Source organism: Molossus molossus, unplaced genomic scaffold, assembly GCF_014108415.1.
Source record: "Molossus molossus isolate mMolMol1 unplaced genomic scaffold, mMolMol1.p scaffold_m16_p_8, whole genome shotgun sequence".
NCBI classification, from domain to species: Eukaryota; Metazoa; Chordata; class Mammalia; order Chiroptera; family Molossidae; genus Molossus; species Molossus molossus.
In genome coordinates, this window is record NW_023425402.1 from 37476037 (window position 1) to 37496534 (window position 20498).

Here is a 20498-nt window from a genome sequence, read left to right on the forward strand (position 1 = left end):
AAAAAGGAAGAAGAGAAAAATAAACAAACAAAAAAAAGTTAGTAAGAAAAGCAAAATCCCATGAAATTAGGTGCAGCTGAAATTTTGACAGCTGGAATCAAGTTAGTACAACCTGGAACCTCCATCACTGCTGCAGAGATTCATTACAATGCGACTGCCTCCCTCTGGACAGACTCTAACTTCAAAGACATGCCAAATAGATAATCCTCCTCAAAAAATATTCTTGCTCCTGAGAGGTTACATACAATTGAATATTTCAGATTTCTTCCATGTATATAACATTCCAGATACACATTTTCTGAAAATAGTCCCTGAAATCCTGAAAATGCCCCCTGGCCACATCTTCATTTTTATTTTCTCCCTAGAAGAGTGTTCCTGGGGAGACAGCAAAGTGACAAATGTTTCTAGAATAAATAAACAAAGGAGGCAAGGCAGAGGGACTAGAGAAAAACCAGGATCTAAGCTGAGATCCTAGCTGGGGGGAGAGAGGAACTAAACTACTGAAATACTATTTCCTGTACTATTCAGGAACTAAACTACTAAACTACTATTTCCTATAGTTCTAAGGAAATAAAAACATTAAAAATGTTTTTGCCACCCTGGCCAGTTTGGCTCAGCGGTTGGAGCGTTGGCGTGTGGACCAGAGTCCCGGGTTCAGTTCCCGCTAGGGGCACGTACCAAAAAAAAAAAAAAAATGTTTTTGCCATGCTCTGGTTTAGTTGGCAGAGCATTGTCCCATGCACTGAAAGGTCATGGGTTCGATTCCAAGTCAGGGCACATACTCAGGTTTCCGGTTTGATCCCCGATTGGAGTGCATACAGGAGACAACCATTCCATGTTTCTGTGTTACATTGTTGTTTCTTTCTCTCTCCCTTCCTCTCTCTATAAAAAAAAAAAAAAGAAATATTATATTAGATTGAGGTGTACAACATAGTGATTCAACCTTTACATACCTTGTAATGGCCCTGGCCTGTTTGGCTCAGTGGTTAGGGCATCGACCCACAGACCAGGAAGTCCTGCTACTGGCACGTCCCTCGGTTGCAGTTCGTCCCTGGCCCTGGTTGGGGTCGTGCGGGTGACAACCAATTGATGTGTCTCTCTCACATCGATGTTTCTCTCTCTCTCCCTCCCTCCCACTCTATCTGAAGATAAATGCAAAAATATCCTCGGGTGAGGATGAAAAAAAATAAATAAATACATACTTTACAATGTAATCACCACACTAAGTCTAGTAACCATCTGTCACCGTGCAAGGTTATTACAATATTGTTGATTGTATTCCCTGTGCTGTGTACTATGTACAGACAACTCTAAAGACTTCAACTGGTGTTAATACTATTAGAATAAATGAATTCAGTCAAGTTGTACAACACAAAATTAATATACAGAAATGTATTGCATTTCTATATACTAATAACAAATAATCAGAGGAAATTAAGAAAACAATCCTATTTACAATTGCATCAAAAAGAATAAAATACCGCCCTGGCCAGTTTGGCTCAGCAGTTAGAGTGTCGGCCCGCGGACTAGAAAGTCCTTGGTTTGGTTGCTGCTAAAGGCATGTACCTTGGTTGCAGTTTGTCCCCGGCCCCAGTTGGGGTTGTGTGGGTGGCAACCACTTGATGTGTCTCTTTCACATCGATGTTTCTCTCTCACTCTTCTTCCCTCTCTCCCTCCCGCTCCATCTGATAATAAATGCAAAAATGTCCTAGGGTGAGGATAGAAAAAAAATAAAATAAAATACCTAGAAATAAATGTAGCTAAGGAGGTAAAAGATCTGTACTCTGCCCTGGACAGTGTGTCTTAGTGATTAGAACATCAGCCTGCACACCAAAGGGTTTTGGGTTCAATTTTTGGTCAAGGGCACGTACCTGGATTGCAGGTTTGATCCCACCTAGGTGGGGGTTCACAAGCGAGGCAACCAATGGATGCGTCTCTCTCACATCAATGTTTTTTTTTCTCTCTCTCCCTCCCTCCCTTACTTCCACTCTCTCTAAAAAAAACAATCAATGGAGCCCTGGCCAGTTTGGCTCAGCAGTTAGAGTGTGGCCTGTAGACTGGAGAGTCCTGGGTTCGGTTCCCCCCAAAGGCACGTACCTCAGTTGTGGTTTGTCCCCAGCCCTGGTTGCGGTTGTGTGGGTGGCAAACACTGGATGTGTCTCTCTCACACTGATGTTTCACTCTGTCTGAAGATACATGCAAAAATGTCCTCAGGTAAGGATTAAAAAAAAAAAAAACAATCAATGGAAAAATTATCCTTGGGTGAAGATTAACACCAACAAAAAAAGACCTGTATTATGCAATCCCTATCAAAATACCAATGGCATTCTTCTCAGAACTAGAACAAATTATCCTAAAATTTATACAGAACCACAAAACACCCCCAATAGCCAAAGCAATCTTGAAAAAAAAATTGGAGGTATTGCATTCCCTGATTTCAGACTATATATTACACAGCTATAGTGATCAAAACAATGTGGTATTTGAACATTTGAGATCTTGCTCCCCAACACTGTCATCAATTTGGCTCAAATAAAATCTTACACAAAAACTATGTGATATTGACATAAAAACAGACACATTGATCAAGGAATAGAACAAGTCCAGAAATAAACCCTCACTTTATATGGTCCGTTAATCTATAAGGAAACAAGAATATACAATGGAGAAATGACCGTCTCTTCAATAAATGGTATAGGGATAACTGGACTAGAAGCTTTTCAGACAATTCACTGTGCTGGCATGTTTATAACCCCATAATTGATGATTGGTAAATTACTGTGCTGCTCCATAATTGATGATTGGGAAAGTCACTGTATGCCCTCTAGTTGAACCTGTTTAGTCAAAATAACCTTAGTAAATTGGAATACTCCCTGAACCAAGAAATTGTTGGAAGACAGCTACGTGGCTGACAGAGTCCACAAAGCCTGGAGGTCTTGAGTCAGAGACTAGGCCTTCCCCATAATCTCAAGGAATTAGGCTTGCATTGTGTTTGTGCAGCTCGGGGCTAAGTGTGACTCAATGTATCTTTAAATACTTGGGTGTTCCTGGGCGTGCCTTGGTGTTCCTGTTATCCATAAGGCAAACTAATTCTATACAGCATTGCTGTGGCCCTGGGCACTATATCAACAAGATCCTATTTTCTGTAAGGTATAAAAGGCATGTAATAAAGCATATTGGGGCTGATTCTGAAGACTCTGTCACAGGGGTGTTCGGAATCAGACGCCGGCTGGCTAATAAATGGCTCTTATTTGGACTTCAATTCTCTAGTGGTTTTTCTTTGACTCTGGTGCGCCACAACATTTGGAGGCCCCAGGGCTGGTCTCTGAGAACTCGGGGATCAGTCGCCAGCTGGCTTTGCTCTCTATTCGGCTTTAGTTTGGCTCTGGTGGTCTCTAGGTTCTCTTGCGCCACAACACTCACCACCTGCTTAAAACCCCTGGTGGCTTCCTCTGCTCTTAGCATGGTGGGCAAGGCTTTGGGCCAACTGTTTCCTCCCCTTTCTGGCCTTGCCCCAGCACCAGACTACTGTCTGTCCCCAGGTTTCTAGAGAGCTGAGTGTTACTGCTGCCACTCAGTTATCACACAGGAATCACTTCCTCCAAGAACCTCCCCTGACCTCCCTGCCCAGGTCAAATCCCCACCACAGTTTCCCAAGCACCCTCAAGCTCCTCAAAAAACAGCAGTCATACTGTCACTGACACTTAGATACACATAACACCCCCAACCAGGCTAGAATCTGTCAGACCACCAGGCCCTCCTGTCATCAGAGGTTGATAGACTTAATCCAGTCCACCCAGAGACCACGGCAGGGGAGACCTCTTTCCCTAGAGGTCCTTGGTCCCTGGAGTTCTAGCAGATCACCCCTTGCAGCTCACAAGAGGAGTGAGATTAGTTGGGCCCTACTAGAAGCATTCACAGCAGCTAGGAATCTTGGCTTCCCTACTCCACTCAAAATAAAAACCTTTCACAGCACTATTTACAATAGCTAAGATCTGGAAACAACCTAAGTGTCCATCAGTAGATGAGTGGATAATAAAGCTGTGGTACATGTACACAATGGAATACTACGCAGCTGTAAGAAAGAAAGATCTCTTATCCTTTGAGACTACATGGAGGGACCTGAAGAGTATTATGCTAAGCGAAACAAGCCAAGCAGAGAAAGACAAATATCACATGATCTCACTTATTTGTGGAATATAATGAACTAAACAAACTGCTGAACAAAATTGTCCCAGAGACATAGAGGTAGGGTACAGACTAACAAAACCTCAGAAGAGAGGGTGTTGGGGCGGGGGAGAGTTAAACCACAGAACTTATATACATGTATGCATAACCAGTGAACATAGACAACAAAGCTGGGGATGGGGTGAGGGGGTGTGGAATTGGGGAGGAGGGTGTCAATGGGGGGAAAAGGAGAAACATCTGTAACAAAAACAAATTAATAAAAATAATTTTAAAAATAAAAATACCTTTCATATAGCCCTCAAGAGATTATATACATATAAATATATGTGAATCCTAGGAGATGTGATTAATGGGCCTTGGTTTTCTAATCAGCAAAATGGTAATATTGAGAATTGAGTTAATGCAAGAGGTGGGTTGAGTTCCACTGGCAATTAGTGCTGGCTAGTGTCAATCACTTATAGCCAAAGGATTTCACTAAATAGGATTTTGTTTTTATCAGATTTTTGTAAACCCAGGTTTGTCTGGATTATATTACACCCTAGTTTTATCTCCTCTCCAAATCTCTTTAACCCTCAAATCTGACCTTCCTTATGGCAGACTTTTCATCTCCATTACAATGCAACTTTGTTTTGTTTCCCATAATCTTTGTACTTACCTTTGGTGAAATACTGGTCAGGAGCTTCAAATTAAAAAAAAGGGGGGGCGGGGGAGCAACCACTCCAAGACAACCATTTTTTAACCCTCAGGCTGTTATTTCAAAACTTTTCCTATAAATTTTCTCCACGCTTTGTGTTGTTCTGGGTTTTATTAGGGTTGAAAAATCTTCAGTCCAGGGCATGCATGGAATTTATGGCATATTCTTAAATTTTCAACTTTTGTGACACATTAATATAAGCTGCCTTCTACATTTAGAAGCACTGCCCTTAGGATAGAATTTCTAGACTTAAAAGGACAAGGGCAGTTTTAATGTGCTTCATTCACACTGCAGAACTAGAGTTCACAACTTTCCAGCACATACAATCATTCATTGCCCACCCAACTCTTCGAAGGGTGCACTAGCTAAGGGTAATTAGAAGATTCCACAACTGTTGGTCCACAAAGCAGACTCCATCAAGAAGTACTGAAGACAGGGAGGCTCATCACATAATAGCTCAGCAAAAAAAGTTTTCCTGTTGTCTCTGAATGAGGTTGTGGGGAAATAGGCAATCTTACATATATTGGTGCTGGGTGTGAAATTATTTCAAACCCCTTTGGAAGGCAAGTTAGCAAGTCTAGCAAAATATATAAAAATATATAATATCTAGCAAAATTATATATGCTTTCTCTTTGGACCAGTATTCTCCCTTTGGGAATTTAACCTACAGTTCCTTGATGGACATGCCACATTTGTCCATTGAAGAAGACAGCTCACTATTAGTTTTATCTCCCATTATTGATCTCTGATAGTCAACACTTGCTGTGTGATGCCTGTACCCTACATTTATAAACAGCTAAACTTCACAATTTCATGTGGAGTCAGACATTGTTATCCTTAATTTGGAGACTGGGAGGGTAGAACTTGGCTAAGGTCATAGGGCCAGAAAGTTCCCTAAGTGGGGTTCATTCTGGTTTGGAACTACCAAGCTAGTCTCTACTAGTAGTCCCCATTCTGATGGCTCCTCAACAAATCACGGGTGATCCTGATCTAGGGTAATGCCATTACCCCCAATTTCACATACCCTTTGGGGGCCTAGTATAGCACACAGTTCTGTAAGTGTGGTGGAGAATCCCAGAGACCCTTTCAAGAGTTCTATTAGGTATGTGGAAAAGGAAAACCTATCTGTAAGGCTGAATTTTGTTCAAACTCCAACCTAAACAACACTATGCAACACACTGAATGCAGATGAGAACACAGCTAGCAATCTTCTGTTGAGTATACAAGGATATAAAACTACTACACTGAGAAGGTACTGTCGCTTCTGTATTTGTTTTGTAGAATATTTGCTTTTCATTTCATACATGTTATGTTAACCTATTACAGGGCTATTATTTTTAAGAGTCCAGGTCAGTTCCAGACCATATCAAGATGGTCCGGTTTTTGGTTGGAGATGCATCTCAAAACTTGGCTCCTAGACCCCAGTCCTTTTTTTTCACCCTAGGGTGTTCTTGGATCTCTACACCTAGCTTTGGAGGGGGTGGGGGTTCAATTAAGGACTAAGTACAAGATCTATCTTAGCTATGATGTTATCTCCAGTACTTCAATCAATAGTCAAGGAATTGCCCTGGCCAGTTTGGTTCAGCGGTTAGAGTGTCGGCCTGCAGTCCAAGAGACCCGGGTTCGGTTCCCGCTAAGGGCACGTACCTCAGTTGCAGTTTGTCCCCGGCCCTGGTTGGGTCGTGCGGGTGGCAACCACTCAATGTGTCCCTTTCACGTTGATGTTTCTCTCTCTCTCTCCCTCCCACTCTATCTGAACAAAATAAAAAAAAAAAAAAAAAATAGTCAAGGAATTATTTATTGAAGAATTTATTCTTTAATTAGCAACCCTGGGAAAAAGCCAAATCAGGACTCAGAGGCAAATGCAGAAATCCACAGCTGCTTTCCCTTGTCAAGCTGGAGCAGAGTTTAAACCAGGCCAGACCCACTCCAGATCTGGCCACAGCCTACTGTCCACATCCTGGTCCCAGAGAGTAGGTTGTAAACTGGCTTCACTTCATGGAAGGGCTTAGCTCAAGGGCGTTCATGGCTTCCTCAAGTTTGAACATCCCTGCACCAGAAAGCAAACAATAGTAGGTGTGCATGAGAAGGTAAGGTCCTGGCCAGGCGTTCTGGGGCTGGGATTATCGGGAAGCTCAGAACGTGGGACCACCGGGCCCATTCCAACATCCTCCAAGAAACTGGAGGGGGTGGGGGTTGAGATCTCAGATAATCCTGCTCTAGAACCAACCCTGGGCCACCTCTCAGCATAGTCTTACTCCAGGGTCCCAGCCAGTACTACCAAAGGAGTCTCGGGAACAGCCCAGACACCAAGGGCCCCGCGGGCGATGCCCAAGGTGTGGTGGCTGCAGGAGGAAACAGGAGGCATGGGTGTTAAGGGCTGAAGGAGAGGGAGTGAAGCTGTGTGCCCCCACCCCCTCCGACCCCATCACCTTGTAAAGGGCCTCTTACCTCGCTCCAGCCTCAGGCGGTGCCTCTCGGCCATGGACTGGAGCATCCACTTGGTTCGGAGTTTGTACAAGTAATTGCCGTAAACCACAACCTCGGTGAGGTTCGAGGATTCCAGAACCTTCAGCTCAAGCATGGCTTTGCTCACTTGTTCGATGTATGGGATTCGAGATCCTCCCGGGCCTGTTTGGGGAAGAGGGTGAGCGCTCCGACCCCTGGAGGCCGAGACGCCGGGGTCGAGGAACCCGAGGCAGGACTGGGCTCACTTACCAAACATGGCTTCCAGCAGTTGCGTCTGGACCTGGAACACCTCCGGATCTCTCAAGTCCTCAGGAACTTTCACCCACGGTGGGATATCTTTCCGTTTCGGCAGCGTCCCCATCTTGAATGCCTCGAAACGAAAATCACGCTCGGAGTTAGGCTAGGCCTGAGAGAGTGGCCCAGCGCCGCGGCGCGCGCGAAACTTGAACACTTGGGCGGGCCCCGCCCACAACGAGGCCCCGCCCCGGAAGGGGCCCGCCCCCAACCTGACGGCCCAATCCGGGACTCACAAGGCTCTGCTCGCTCGCTAGCCCGCTCGCCCGCCTGCCCGCCTGAGCTCTAGTCTACAGAATGACCTTTACCCTTTCCCGAGCACTGGTGGGCCCAGCTGTCTCCGACTTTTACAAGGGTTTCCACCTGCTTTGGCTCCTTCTTCCGCACCAGAAGCCCTTGGGCCTTGGAAGTTCACGCAACGGAGGCACTACTCTTGCCCCAGGAACGAGCTGTTGGGCCTGAACCTCAGAAAGCGGAAATTCAGGTTTGAGGGTGCGAGGACCACCCAGGAGTTGGGAGCTGCTAAATCGAGTTTCAGCCTCCCACTTTTCAAAGGAGGGTGTGTTTCCCTTTGGCCCAAGAGGGCTGGATCCCGGGCCTTCACATCGCAGGTGAGCCCTGCAACTCCTGGGAACTCAGGAGTAATTCCTGCCATTTAACAAAAAGGAAAACGAGATTAGAAAATTCATTGTCTTCAAGGGACATGATGGGCACTCTAAAGTGCTCCCAGGGTTCGAGTTCCTCGAAGACCTTGGGACTGGAACTTTTGAATCTACTCTGATTTCGAAGCTTATCTGTGCCCTGTCTGGCTACTGGAACCAAACCGTATAGTCCAGGCTTCTGTCTCTAAATAAACTTGTTTATTTAAAACAAACAAACAAACATATTGTTTGAAGCGATGTACTAGATTCACCTGATGAGGGTATGAATTCAATGTTTTAGGGCTCCCTAGATGGAAATGAAGCTGGCTTTTCCAAGGGCCATGTTTTGGTAACATGTAATAGTCCCTCCGCTGGCTATTATGACCATGACTTGTTTGAAAATTATTATTTTCTTTCCTAAAATTATAAAAATCAAGTCTTTAGTCCTTAGGCTCCCAAGTTTCACTTTCAAACATTATCATATTCATAAGCCTATAAAGTTGGTTTTTGTTGTTTTTTTAACCCTCACCCCAGAACATACTTAGAGAGAGGAAGGGAGAGAGCAAGAGAAGAAAGAAACTTCCAGGTGCATCAATCAGTTGCCTTCTGTGCATGCCCCAACCAGGAATGGAACCCAAAACCCATGTATGTGCCTTGGCAACCTTTTGGTGCACAAGATGACACTCAACCAAGTGAACCATTCCAGTCAGGCAGAAAATTTTAACAATTACATTTGATGGTCTCTAAATGACACAAAGTTCCACTGACAAACTTAATTATCTAAACATCCTCATGTATGGCAAAGAGCATTGCAAGGTACTTTTGGTCTCAAATAACTTTCCAAAGGCTAAATAATTCCTATAAATCAAATAAATAAAACTTTTTGTGTTGAACTTGAATTTCTCTTTGGTAATCCAATACTGCATATAAACTAAGATTTTATCTTAACCCACATATTTAAATCAATTAAGTAATTATGTTTTAAATTGGAGTTACAAAATTATTTCTCTAATATGTTAAATTGTCTAAAATATTACAGGAAGATAAAATACCATGTATATGTATTTTTTCCTTTTTAACCACTGTGAAGAATAAAGGACAATAAACTGCTTATATTAAAATGTGTACAATTTTCCCTGGCTGGTTTGGCTAAGCGGTTAGAGCATCGGCCTGCAGACAGATGGGTTGCTGATTCTATTCCTGGTCAAGGCACATACCTGGGTTTCGGGTTTCATCCCCCAGCCTCTGTCTCCTTCCTTCCCTTCCACTCTCTCTAAAAATCAATGGGAAGGCCCTGGCCGGTTTGGCTCAGTGGTTGGAGCATTGGCCTGCGGACCAGAGAGTCCCTGGTTCGGTTCCCGCTAAGGGCACATACCAAAAAAAAAAAAAAAAAATCAGTGGGAAAATATACTTGGGTGACAATTAACAACAACAACAAAAAAAAAAGTGTACAGTTTGACCAGTATTGACATATACTGGAACATCCAGTGGAGCCTTCACTGTAATCAAGGTAATGCACATTTCCATCATCCCTAAGAGTTAGCTAGTGTCTCTTTCCAATCCCTTCCTCCCTCCATCCCCTTCCCCAGACTATCACTTCCTGCTTTCTATTACTATAGATTAGTTTTCATATTCTAGGATTTCATTCAAATACAGATTCCTTTTTAACACAATTACTAATACTAATGGTTTCAATTCTTTTAAATATTTCTATACCCAATTCTGAAACTTCAAGAAAGTAAAAGATCTTTACTTACACACACACACACAACAACAACATGCATAGAACTTCAAGTATCCTCTTATGTCAACTAAGGAGAAATAATACCATTCTATGTCATTTTGGTATGGGAAACAGATTGCAGCTAGAGATTTTCATGGGGATGCTCCCTGGATTGGCTTCTTCTCGGCAACACTGATGAGACCTCAGACTTCAATTTATAGTTCCTATGTTAACGACTCCATAAGCTCCAGGGAAGACAGTTATGGAGCCCAGATCCTTGGGTTTCAGTTATATATTCACCTAATTCTTCTGCCTACCCACGAAAGTTCATTAAATCTACCCTGTGACCTTTTGATTACCCTTCTTTGGCTCTTGATGCATATTCTGCTCAGGTCTCAAGACTGTGGACCCTGTCAAACACCTACAAACTTCTCATGCACTTATTTGGCCAACAGAACTCCCATTGAGATGCAAGAATAAGCCTGAATTCTGGGGATCTCAGCCAGCTGGTTCTGGGCATGCCAGCCCAACTACTGATGTGAGAGCTATCTAGGTTTATCTTTCTGAGTAACAGTTAATAAGTAATGCTTTCAGCTGGACAGAAAAACCAAGAAAAGGAAATATAATTGTTAGAGAATTAAGCCATCAGAAATTTCAAGGGACTCCCCTCGAATGTCCAAACCACATGGAACACCTGCTGTTGGCTGTGCTCAGCAGTCTCAGGTTAAGGAAGAAGCTGGAAATGTGGTGGCCTCTGGGAAAGGAACTCACTGGTCAAGGTTCTGGAGGAAGTGGGGTACTTTAGCCCTTGAATACCTTTTTTACTCCTTGAGTTTTTCTGTGTGTGTGTGTGTGTGTTTAATTAGGTTTTCCATTAACAAGTTATTCCAGTTCCTCAGGAATGCTAAAATAGTCCCATTAGAACTGTCTAGCACCAGTCCCTGATATTCTCCTGCTGTTGGATCTTCCCTACTGCTCTGGAGCTTCGCCTCTCCCTCCCAGAGTGCTGGGAAAAGGGCGGGTCCGACGGAACCCGCAGCCACGAACACCTGTGCACCTGTGAGATCCGGGGAAAAAAGCTAGGCAGCGGAATTTGAGAGGCAAGGCCTGGAATCCAATGAGAAGGGCACGGATGGGGTGGGGCTTGCCACAGCCCTTGAAATAAAGCCCAAGGCTGAGAGCAGCTGCCGTAGCCAGGCCCAACTGTGACCTTCCGGCCTGCATCAACACCACACCATTCATTGCGAGGCCAGCAGCAGCAGCAGCATGGCCACCCCCAAACCCTTTCCGACGCTTGTGCAACTGGAGCAGCGGGAAGGGGCGCCCTTCCAGATGCTCAGTAACATCACCAAGCGGCCCTACTGGTTCCACTCCGAGTACCTGAAGGCTCCGAAGGCAGTTCACCTCGAGGCGTGGCTGGTGGAAGCGATCTTCGGTGAGAAACCGGAGAGGGGAAGCCAATGCGACCTCCTTCCCCAACTCCTACCCACCCTGTCGCCCAGGCTGGTCGCACCTCAGGGCAAGCCTCTTCTATGTCTCTCTGACCGAAATCCAGTGATAACCCTCCACCTACTGCTGCCTCCCCTTCACTTTGCTTCCCCTTTCCTTGTCCCACCCCTCTTTTCTCCCTCCTGCGCAGGCCCTGGAGGAGAGCACATTCCCCACGTCGAGTGTGTGTCGCAGACCCTGCTTCGCGTTAATCAGTGGAACCCTGAAGGCGATGCTGAGATTTTGATATTTGGTCGGCCTTCTTACCAAAAGGATGTATCAAAGATGATCATGAACTTAGCTAACTATCACCGCCAACTCCGGGAGCAAAGTACGGGGCCAGGAAGAGTGAGGGAAAACCCGGGCAGGCCTTGGGGTTCCTTGAGAAGGATCCTGATGCTTCCTGGCTGTGCCTGGGCTGCGGTCTTATCCCCTTAGTCAGCCAGGAGTGGGTTTCCTCATTGCAGGGGATCTAGAAGGCCAAATTAATCCCGTGTTCTCAGATTCCGGGCCCCCACCCCTGCAGCCCCTATGGATGACACCTGTAGTGGAGAGAGTATGGGGACACCAGTGCGGGCTTCTCACAGTGCTCTTCTTCCAGGCACGGGGAGGAACACTGTCCAGGAGAACAAGACCCAGCGCTCCCCCGACACAGCCGGGGAGGCGGCCACCCAGCGCTCCCCGGACGCTACCCAGGAGGCGGCCACCCAGCGCTCCCCCGACGCAGTCCGGGAGACCGCGACCCAGCGGTCCCCCAACGCAGTCCGGGAGGCGGCCACCCAGCGCTCCCCGGACGCTACCCAGGAGGCGGCCACCCAGCGCTCCCCGGACGCTACCCAGGAGGCGGCCACCCAGCGCTCCCCCGACGAAGTCCGGGAGACCGCGACCCAGCGGTCCCCCAACGCAGTCCGGGAGGCGGCCACCCAGCGCTCCCCGGATGCTACCCAGGAGGCAGCCACCCAGCGCTCCCCCGATGCTACCCAGGAGGCGGCCACCCAGCGCTCCCCCGATGCTACCCAAGAGGCGGCCACCCAGCGCTCCCCCGATGCTACCCAGGAGGCGGCCACCCAGCGCTCCCCCGATGCTACCCAGGAGGCGGCCACCCAGCGCTCCCCCGATGCTACCCAGGAGGCGGCCACCCAGCGCTCCCCCGACGCAGTCCGGGAGACCGCGACCCAGCGGTCCCCCAACGCTACCCAAGAGGCGGCGACCCAGAGCTCCCCCAACGGTACCCAGAGCCAGGTTCCCAGGTTATGAAGGCATTTCGGGTCCCTGGAGCGAGAATCTGGCAAGGTTCAAGTGGAAACCCCGATCTGGGGAAAGGAAGATGTGAGTTGTTCTTGATTTCCCCTCCCCACCTAATCCCACCCAAGTTAAATGTTTGCAAACACGAGTCTAAAGTTCTAACAAAGAACCTACTTTCCTTAATAAAGAATCAAATTTCCCTACCGTCTGTTAACTGGTGAGGCACCTTCCTCCAGCAGCCGGTATCTGCTCTATGCTGCTTTCTAGCTAAACGCAGGTGAGCCCTGTTGGGTTTCTGGCCGCTAGAGGCCGCAGTCTTCACTGGCAGGTGCTTCCTTCGTGCTCTTGAACCGCACACACCTGACTTTGCCGGGTGAGAGGACTCCACAGCCTGTCCTCACAGGGAAACCTCTCCAAACCTTTGGTAGGGCACCCTTGTCACCTTTAAAAAATTTACACTATATTTCAAATATACTTCAATTTAAGGTGTTTAACATGTTAATTTGATATATTTACATATTATATGATTGCCATTGTAGCAATAATTAGCACCTCTGTCAGGTTTGGCTTCTGGCTCCAGGCCGGCTTGGACACTAGGTGCCTGCTAGAAGGAAGCAAACTTAACAGCTGGGTGCTCAGATTAAGAAAACAATAGTAAACACCAATCTTAGTGTTAGGAAAACTTTCATTTTTAAAATATCAAGGGAGCCCTGACCAGATTTGCTCAGCGGTTTAGAGCTTCAGCCTGCGGTCCAGAGAGACTCGGGTTCGGTTCCTGCTAAGGGCACGTGCCTCGGTTGCAGTTTGTCCCCGGCTTTGGTTGGGTCGTGTGGGTGGCGACCACTAGATGTGTCCCTTTCACGTCGATGTTTCTCTCTCCCTCCCTCCCACTCTATCTGAACAAAATATGGAAAAATGTCCTTGGGTGAGGATAAACAAAATATCAAGGGAACCTAACTAGAAAGACCAGGGGCATGGTATGTCTATCATAGAGCCTTTGGTTTCCATTAATAGATGATCACTCCAACTTTAAATAAGCATTTATTTCATAATAGGAATAAAGATATAAAGTTAATATAGTAAGTTATTGACTGCTTTTAGAAGAGACAAGAAAAGCCTAGGTACTTCTAGTCAAGACTCAAAATCAATGTAGACTCTAAGTTTCAGTTGAGGCTACAGGGTATAACAAGATTCAGTGTTGATTCACCCTCACCCCCACCCCTCCTTTAAGTAGTACCCACATGATATGAGCAGCAGGTAGCAAGCCAATGGGAACATTTAGAAGTCTCTGGGTATTCCAAAACTTTCACAAAAATACCATACACACACATGAGATGATTTTGTGGGGGGAAAATGGTGAGATAAAACATCCTTTTTTGGAGGTTGGAGAGAGCCAAGAAAAGGAGGTTGAACCTGAAATAAAGTAGTTGTGATGAAACACAAGATTCTCTATGCATGTATAGTGTTGATATTTTCTAATTTATTTAAAATGTTTTATTGATTTTTGTGGTGTTTTTTTTTTTTTTTTTTTTTTTTTTTTTTTGAGAGGGGGGGAGAAAGATAGAAACATTGATCAGCTACTGGGGATCAAGCCTGAAACCCAGGCATGTGCCCTAACCAGGAATCAAACCTGCAACCTCTTAGTGCATGCAGTGCTCAACCAATGAGCTACTCCGACTGGGCTATAGTGGTGTTGTTGTTTTTTTTAAAAAAAAAAAAAAAGCATAGTCTTCTCAAAGCAGGTCATGAAATAGTGCCACCTGAATTTTCACCAAGATCAAAGTCCCTATCTTACACACCTTCCTATCTGCCCTCTCAAATGTACTTACAAGAAATCACTTTTAACAGTTTAACTTGTACTTTTTTATAGTTGCACATAGTCTTTTTCTTCCAACACCTTGATTTTCCTCAGTATGAGTACACTTTAATCTTTCCTTACCACTGGTTGATTAGTTTCCCAGATTTCTCAGTTACAAACTGTTGCATTGGATTTCTATTTGCATCTTTGTGTCCATGTTGGAATATGAGTTGCGGAAAAAGTAGTTTTACAGTTGTGAGTACACAAAACATTTTATTCTTGAATCATTTTTTAAGATGTTTTTATTGTTTTAGAAAGGGAGAGATAGAAACACCAATGTGAGAAACACTGATAGGCTGCCTCCTGCATGCCCCCTACTGGGGATCGGGCCTGCAACCAGGAATCAAACTGGGACTTTTCATTCCATGGGATGATGCTCAATCCACTGAGCCACAAGGGTGGGGCATTATTTCTGTATTTTCCATACGAACAACTGTAAACCTACTTTTGCCATATTCTGTATTTCTATGGGAGAGTTTCCTTCCTAGAAGTAGCATTGCCCTGCACACCAAAAGGTTGCGGATTCAGTTCAGGGTCAGGGCATGTATGGAAAACAACTGTTTCTCTCTCACATTGATGTTGCCCTCTCTAAAAATCAATAAGAACATATATAAAAAAACAACAAAAAAAAAACAACCAAGAGCCCTGGCCAGTTTGGCTCAGTAGTTGGAGTGTCATCCCACAGACCAATGAGTCTCAGGTTCAGTTTCAGTCAAGGACATGTACCTCGGTTGTGGTTTGTCCCCGGCCCTGGTTGGGGCCATGCGGGAGGCAACCAGTCAGTGTCCCTCTCACATAAATATTTTCTCTCTCCCTCCCACTCTATTTGAACAAAAACCAGAATGAGCCCCTTTAAAATTGTTATACTGCCCTACAAATTGGTCATACCAACTTATTTTCCCACTACATGGTATAAAAGCTATTTTGCTATACTTACCCAAACTCAATTGTTACTAGTCTATCCACATGTGTCACTTTTTAAAAATTTGTTTCATTCTCCATCCCACTATTTTAACCATGTAGCTTTATAGAAGGGTAAGCCTACTCCCACAGTTCAAGTTGGCAGTCTTGGTCAATTTTTTTCCAGATGAAGCAAAAAAAGTATGTATAGATGGCTTCCAAATATATTGGTTTTGTTAAGGTATACAAGAGTGCTCATTTTATTCTTCAAATGACATGTACATTATAGATGCATGGACATATGTATTTTACCAGTTAAAAAAGTGGTAAATCAGATTCTGGTAACTGAGGTCTAAGGTAGTCAATGGAAGGTCATCAAGGAACAAGGGCAAAACCTACAGGAGTCTAGAAAGTGATTTTTTTTTTTGTACATTTTTTTCTGGTAAAATGATTTATGGTTAGTAAAGAAGACAGTCTAAACAGTTTTTGATTAGTCTGACTAGAGAGAGGCACAAGGAAAAAAGTTCATCGTTGACAGAATCTGTAGAAAATGTTTCAGTTTAGCCATGGAGCACACATGACAGCCTGTCTCAGGGTTTTCCTTCAGCTTCATTTTAAGCCATGTTGACACTGGATTTTCCCCTTATCAGAATTTCTCAACTCCGCACTTTTTTTTTCATCCAAGGACATTTTTTTTGATATTTTGTTCAGATGGAGGGGGAGAGAGAGAAACATCGATGTGAAAGGGACACATGGATTGGTTGCCACCTGCACGACCGAACCAGGGCCGGGGACAAACTGCAACCCAGGTACGTGCCCTTAGCGGGAACCGAACCCGGGTCTCTCCGGACCGCAGGCCGACGCTCTAACCGCTGAGCCAAACCGGCCAGGGCCCAACTCTGCACTTTTGATCAAAACAAGGCCCTTTAAAATATGACTAAGAGTGAGACAAAAATAAAAATCCATGTGCCCCGATGTGATGCACTGAGTACACAATATGATTTATCTAGTATTTATGCCAAAAAATATATAACCTAACTCTAACCATGAGGAAACAAAAAACAAAAGCAGGATTATAAATAAGGGAAACGAAAAAACAGAACTGCAGACAGAACAGTGAATACACATTTTGGGGGCTGGGTAAACTGGTTGGCAGAAAAGTTTAGTGTGGACAGTTTGTGTTGGAGTGGAAATTTTCAGTTTATGGAATCTCTGGAAAATCTTAAGGTTTTAGCTGTGGAGCATGTGACAAGCTATCTTGTGTCTGCCTCTGTACTTTCTGTTCATACTTACAATTTAGTTAATAGACTTCTGCACTAGTAACCATCTTCAGAATTTTTCACTAGACACCTAGGAAAACATTGTTCACAGTTTTCCCAAGTCCTTCTGAAGCACCTGTATAATGGCAGGGGGTCTTTTAAATTCTCACCTGAGGATGTTTTTATTAATTTTAGAGAGAAAGGAAGGGAGAGAAAGAAACAAAATAATAGACTGGGTGGCTTAAACAAGATTTATTTTTCTCAAAGTTCTGAGGGCTAGAAGTCCAAGATCAAGGTGTTGCCAGATTTGGTTTCTTCTGAGGCCTGTCTCCTTAGCTGCCTTCTTTCTGTGTCTTCACATGGTCTGTCTTCTGTGTTCCCCCTATCCGTGTCCATATTTTCTCTTATAAAGACACCAGTCATATTGGAAAAAAGCCCACTCATATAACCGCATTTTACCTTAATTCTTTAAAGACTATCTCCAAATAAACTCATTCTGAGGTAATGGAGATAAGAAGTGTAGGATCATTTAGTCATTTAATTTTAAATAATCTGGAGGAAATTGGAATACATTTTATGCATGAATCCTCTTCCTCCAAATAAAAGTTCAAAATGTTCAATGGTTTTGAGAAATTCCACTAGGAAAACCTGCCAGAATATTTATCAGATTTCTACAGAATAACCTGGCCAATGAGGTTCATTTGGTTGGAGCATTGTCCCATACACCAGAAGGTGACAGGTTCAATTATCAGTCAGGGCACATACCCAGGTTGCAGGTTCAATCCCGGTGGGGGCACATGCAGGAGGCAACCAATCAATGTTTCTCTGTGTGTGTCTCTCTCAAATCAATTTTTAAAAAGTCTACAGAATAAAAGCAAGAGTTCCTAAGCTTAAAAGTAAGGATGAGGGGGAAATCACACAGAAAACAATAATTGGTTTAACTACATATGATAATTTTTCACATGCAAAAAAAATTGAGAAGCAAAGGGGTAGAAAATATTAGTTATAATGGACCAAAAATGAGAAGTAGGAACGTGATCATTATCACTTGTAATCAAAGAAGCATATTTTAAAAGGTGTGGTGGGGTGTGTTTAAAAACCCTTGCAGACAGCTAAAACCCTTTACTGCTAAGGGGTAAAGAAAGTGCATGAGTTAAATCAAACCTTGTGTCTGGAGCCACAAAGCTCTTGGCAACCTCTCCCCCCAAGAAATCTGCTTCCTGAAAGGAAGGGCTCAGGGCTATTTTGCACAAATTGGTCATGGCTATTTAACTGGTGGATGGGAAAACAAATCAGCAGGTTCAGGACACCTGTGTAGGCCTTAGATGGAAAGCAGCCAGCCAGTCTGGGGACAGAACACCTTCTGTGGGACAAAATATCCAGGAATCCAACTCTTCTCTGGTGAATCCCAGTACCACAGAATGAGTGCTAATGGCCTCAGCTTTCCTTGTTGGATACCCACCCATGTGCACAGAGGGAAAGGAGACTCCACTCAAGATGAAAACACACATGGTGCTACTCATGAGCCAAACCAGCAGCTTCAAAGTGAGAGCCTCAAAGGAGAATCAATGGAATTACCTATGAGCTTGTTAGAAATGCAAAATCAGCCCTGGCAGGTTTAGTTCAGCGGTTAGAGCGTCAGCCCACAGACCAGAGACCCCAGTTTGGTTCCCACTAAGGGCACATACCTCACTTGCAGTTTGTCCCTGGCCCTGATTGGGATTGTGTCTCTCTCACATCGATGTTTCTCTTTCTCTCTCTCTCTCTCCCTCTCCCTCCCTTTCTTCTTCCTCTCTCCCCACTCTATCTGAAGATGAATGTAAGAGTGTCCTCAGGTGAGCATTAAAAAAAAAAAAGGAAATACAAATTCTGAATCAAAATCACTGGAGGAGCATTAAACTGTTTTAGCAAGCTCTCAAGGTGATAATTACACATGGTCAAGTATAAGAATAAATGATGCAAAAAACCCAAAGCATATTGATCGTGGCCTGACTCTGACCATAAAATCATATAGAAACTAAGAAGCAAAAAAAACCACCCCACATATCAAGACATGCACGAACAGTCAATCTTTTATTACTTTGCTTAATTTTAAATGAGCAAAGATCTTTATGCCATTGGACAAAAAGGAAATTCATTTCTTTTACTACAACAGCACTCACGTTTGCATCAAAATAATCAAACCATTATCCATCAAGTAAAAGGAAGAAAGAATGCTGAGATTTAAGGATACTTGCTTCTTTTGAACTTCAGTAGCAGAAGCAGGTCGGTTGTCCTAAAGCTCCTGACACTCCTTATGCAACAGGAGGCTGGGGAGTCTGGGGACCTAATGCACAGGCCTTCAAGAACTCCTGAAGTTGTTTCATCTTCTCATCTGAATAAGCAAAAAGGCTCACTGTTTCAAGTTACTCTGTCGCTGTGATGGGAGGAGAGGAGGGATGCTGGCAACACCATTTCTCAGGGTAGAGGTTCTGAACTTGGGATCTGGGAATTGTGCTGTAACCCAACTGAGGCTGGCATGGGCAGTGATGGGCCTGAATGTGTCAGATCTCAGATTACTCCCTCAAGGTCCTCCTCACAAAGGATGCCCAGGGTCTGCCTGCAGCATACTGGAATTGGGAAACTGCAAAAAGTACTGGGAATGTAAGAGAGGCTGGAAGGAAGCCAGGTACGGTCCAATGGGTCACCCATGGCTCCCCCCACATGCAGGTTTCAAAGACCCTCACCTCGGGCACGATGTTCCCGGTGCCTTGATGCCAAGCTTAGGAGCATGCTTTTTACCCGATTTTGTACACGGGGCTGTCCAAAGACAGTGATTTCGACCAAGTTCCCGTAGTTTACTGGGTCCACGGTCAGCAGGACCTGGTTCATCCACTCTATTTCCGGAATTAGGACTCCGTCTGCTCCTAAACCAGAAGAGAGAGACTCTGACTCGAAGGTCAGGAGGAGCCGGAGTTGAAGGCAATGCCGTCCGGAGGAGGAAGAACTGGAAGCCGGCATCACGGCGTCCAACGTGGCCTGGGAACTGGGGAAAGACTGGAGGGGACTAGGCCACCCGCGCACCCGGGGTCGCTCACCGAAGATCACGTCAGCCAGCCATGCTTCCAGGTAAAACACCAACGGGTCTCTCAGTTCCTGCACAGGAAACCACCACGGCCGGGTGCGAATTCGAGGTAGTGGAAGTGGTATCTTCAGCAGCCCATCCAGGGACTGGGCGGACGTCCATTGATCCCCCTGGGCCGCGGCACCTGGATGGTCGACCATACTAGGACCAGCCGGCCAAGAACGAGATCCAGTGGCTCCCACAGAACGAATAAGGTGAGAAGCAGGTGCCTCCTTTATGGCTTCCGGGAAGCCCCGCCCCTTCCGGAGTTACACGCCCGCCCCCCCAGCCCAATTGACGCTGGGTGCCCGGGGCTGCGGCCGGGGCTGCTTGCTGCTCTGCATCAATCACCAGAACTTCCTTGTCAACCTTGAATTAGTATTTATCTGGTTCCACCTGGGTCTCAGAGGTGCTCCGCGGTCATCTCCACCAAGTAAGGTATCACTTGGCCTCCGAGTCTCCTGCCCCCACACATTGCTGACTAACAGTGTGGTTTGAATTGGCGACTTTGTTGACTGGGAATCACTTTCAGGGCCTAGATTAAGGTTTCTGTGCTACCTTGCAGAAGTAGGTGGGTAAATCAGGCCGAGGGCAGCTCATGGAATGTACGTTTTTCTCTCTTCTGCTTCCTATTAT

The 20498-nt window shown here is 45.2% G+C and overlaps 3 protein-coding genes across 3 annotated transcripts; 1 reads left to right on the plus strand and 2 right to left on the minus strand.

Moving 5' to 3' along the window:
• Positions 1–6873: 6873 nt before the first annotated feature.
• On the minus strand, positions 6874–7712 carry DPPA5 (developmental pluripotency associated 5). The gene is made up of 3 exons (XM_036249487.1): positions 7601–7712; positions 7334–7513; positions 6874–6932 (listed from the first exon to the last, which is right to left on the minus strand). Exons 1-3 carry the CDS (start codon positions 7710–7712, stop codon positions 6874–6876), a joined length of 351 nt encoding a protein of 116 aa, XP_036105380.1.
• Positions 7713–11275: 3563 nt separating this feature from the next.
• KHDC3L (KH domain containing 3 like, subcortical maternal complex member) lies at positions 11276–12754 on the plus strand. The gene is made up of 3 exons (XM_036248763.1): positions 11276–11444; positions 11649–11835; positions 12001–12754. Exons 1-3 carry the CDS (start codon positions 11276–11278, stop codon positions 12752–12754), a joined length of 1110 nt encoding a protein of 369 aa, XP_036104656.1.
• A 6286-nt stretch (positions 12755–19040) lies between these two features.
• Positions 19041–20023, minus strand: LOC118622025 (oocyte expressed protein). The gene is made up of 3 exons (XM_036249488.1): positions 19837–20023; positions 19486–19665; positions 19041–19133 (listed from the first exon to the last, which is right to left on the minus strand). Exons 1-3 carry the CDS (start codon positions 20021–20023, stop codon positions 19054–19056), a joined length of 447 nt encoding a protein of 148 aa, XP_036105381.1. The 3' UTR covers positions 19041–19053.
• Between the last annotated feature and the right edge of the window lie 475 nt (positions 20024–20498).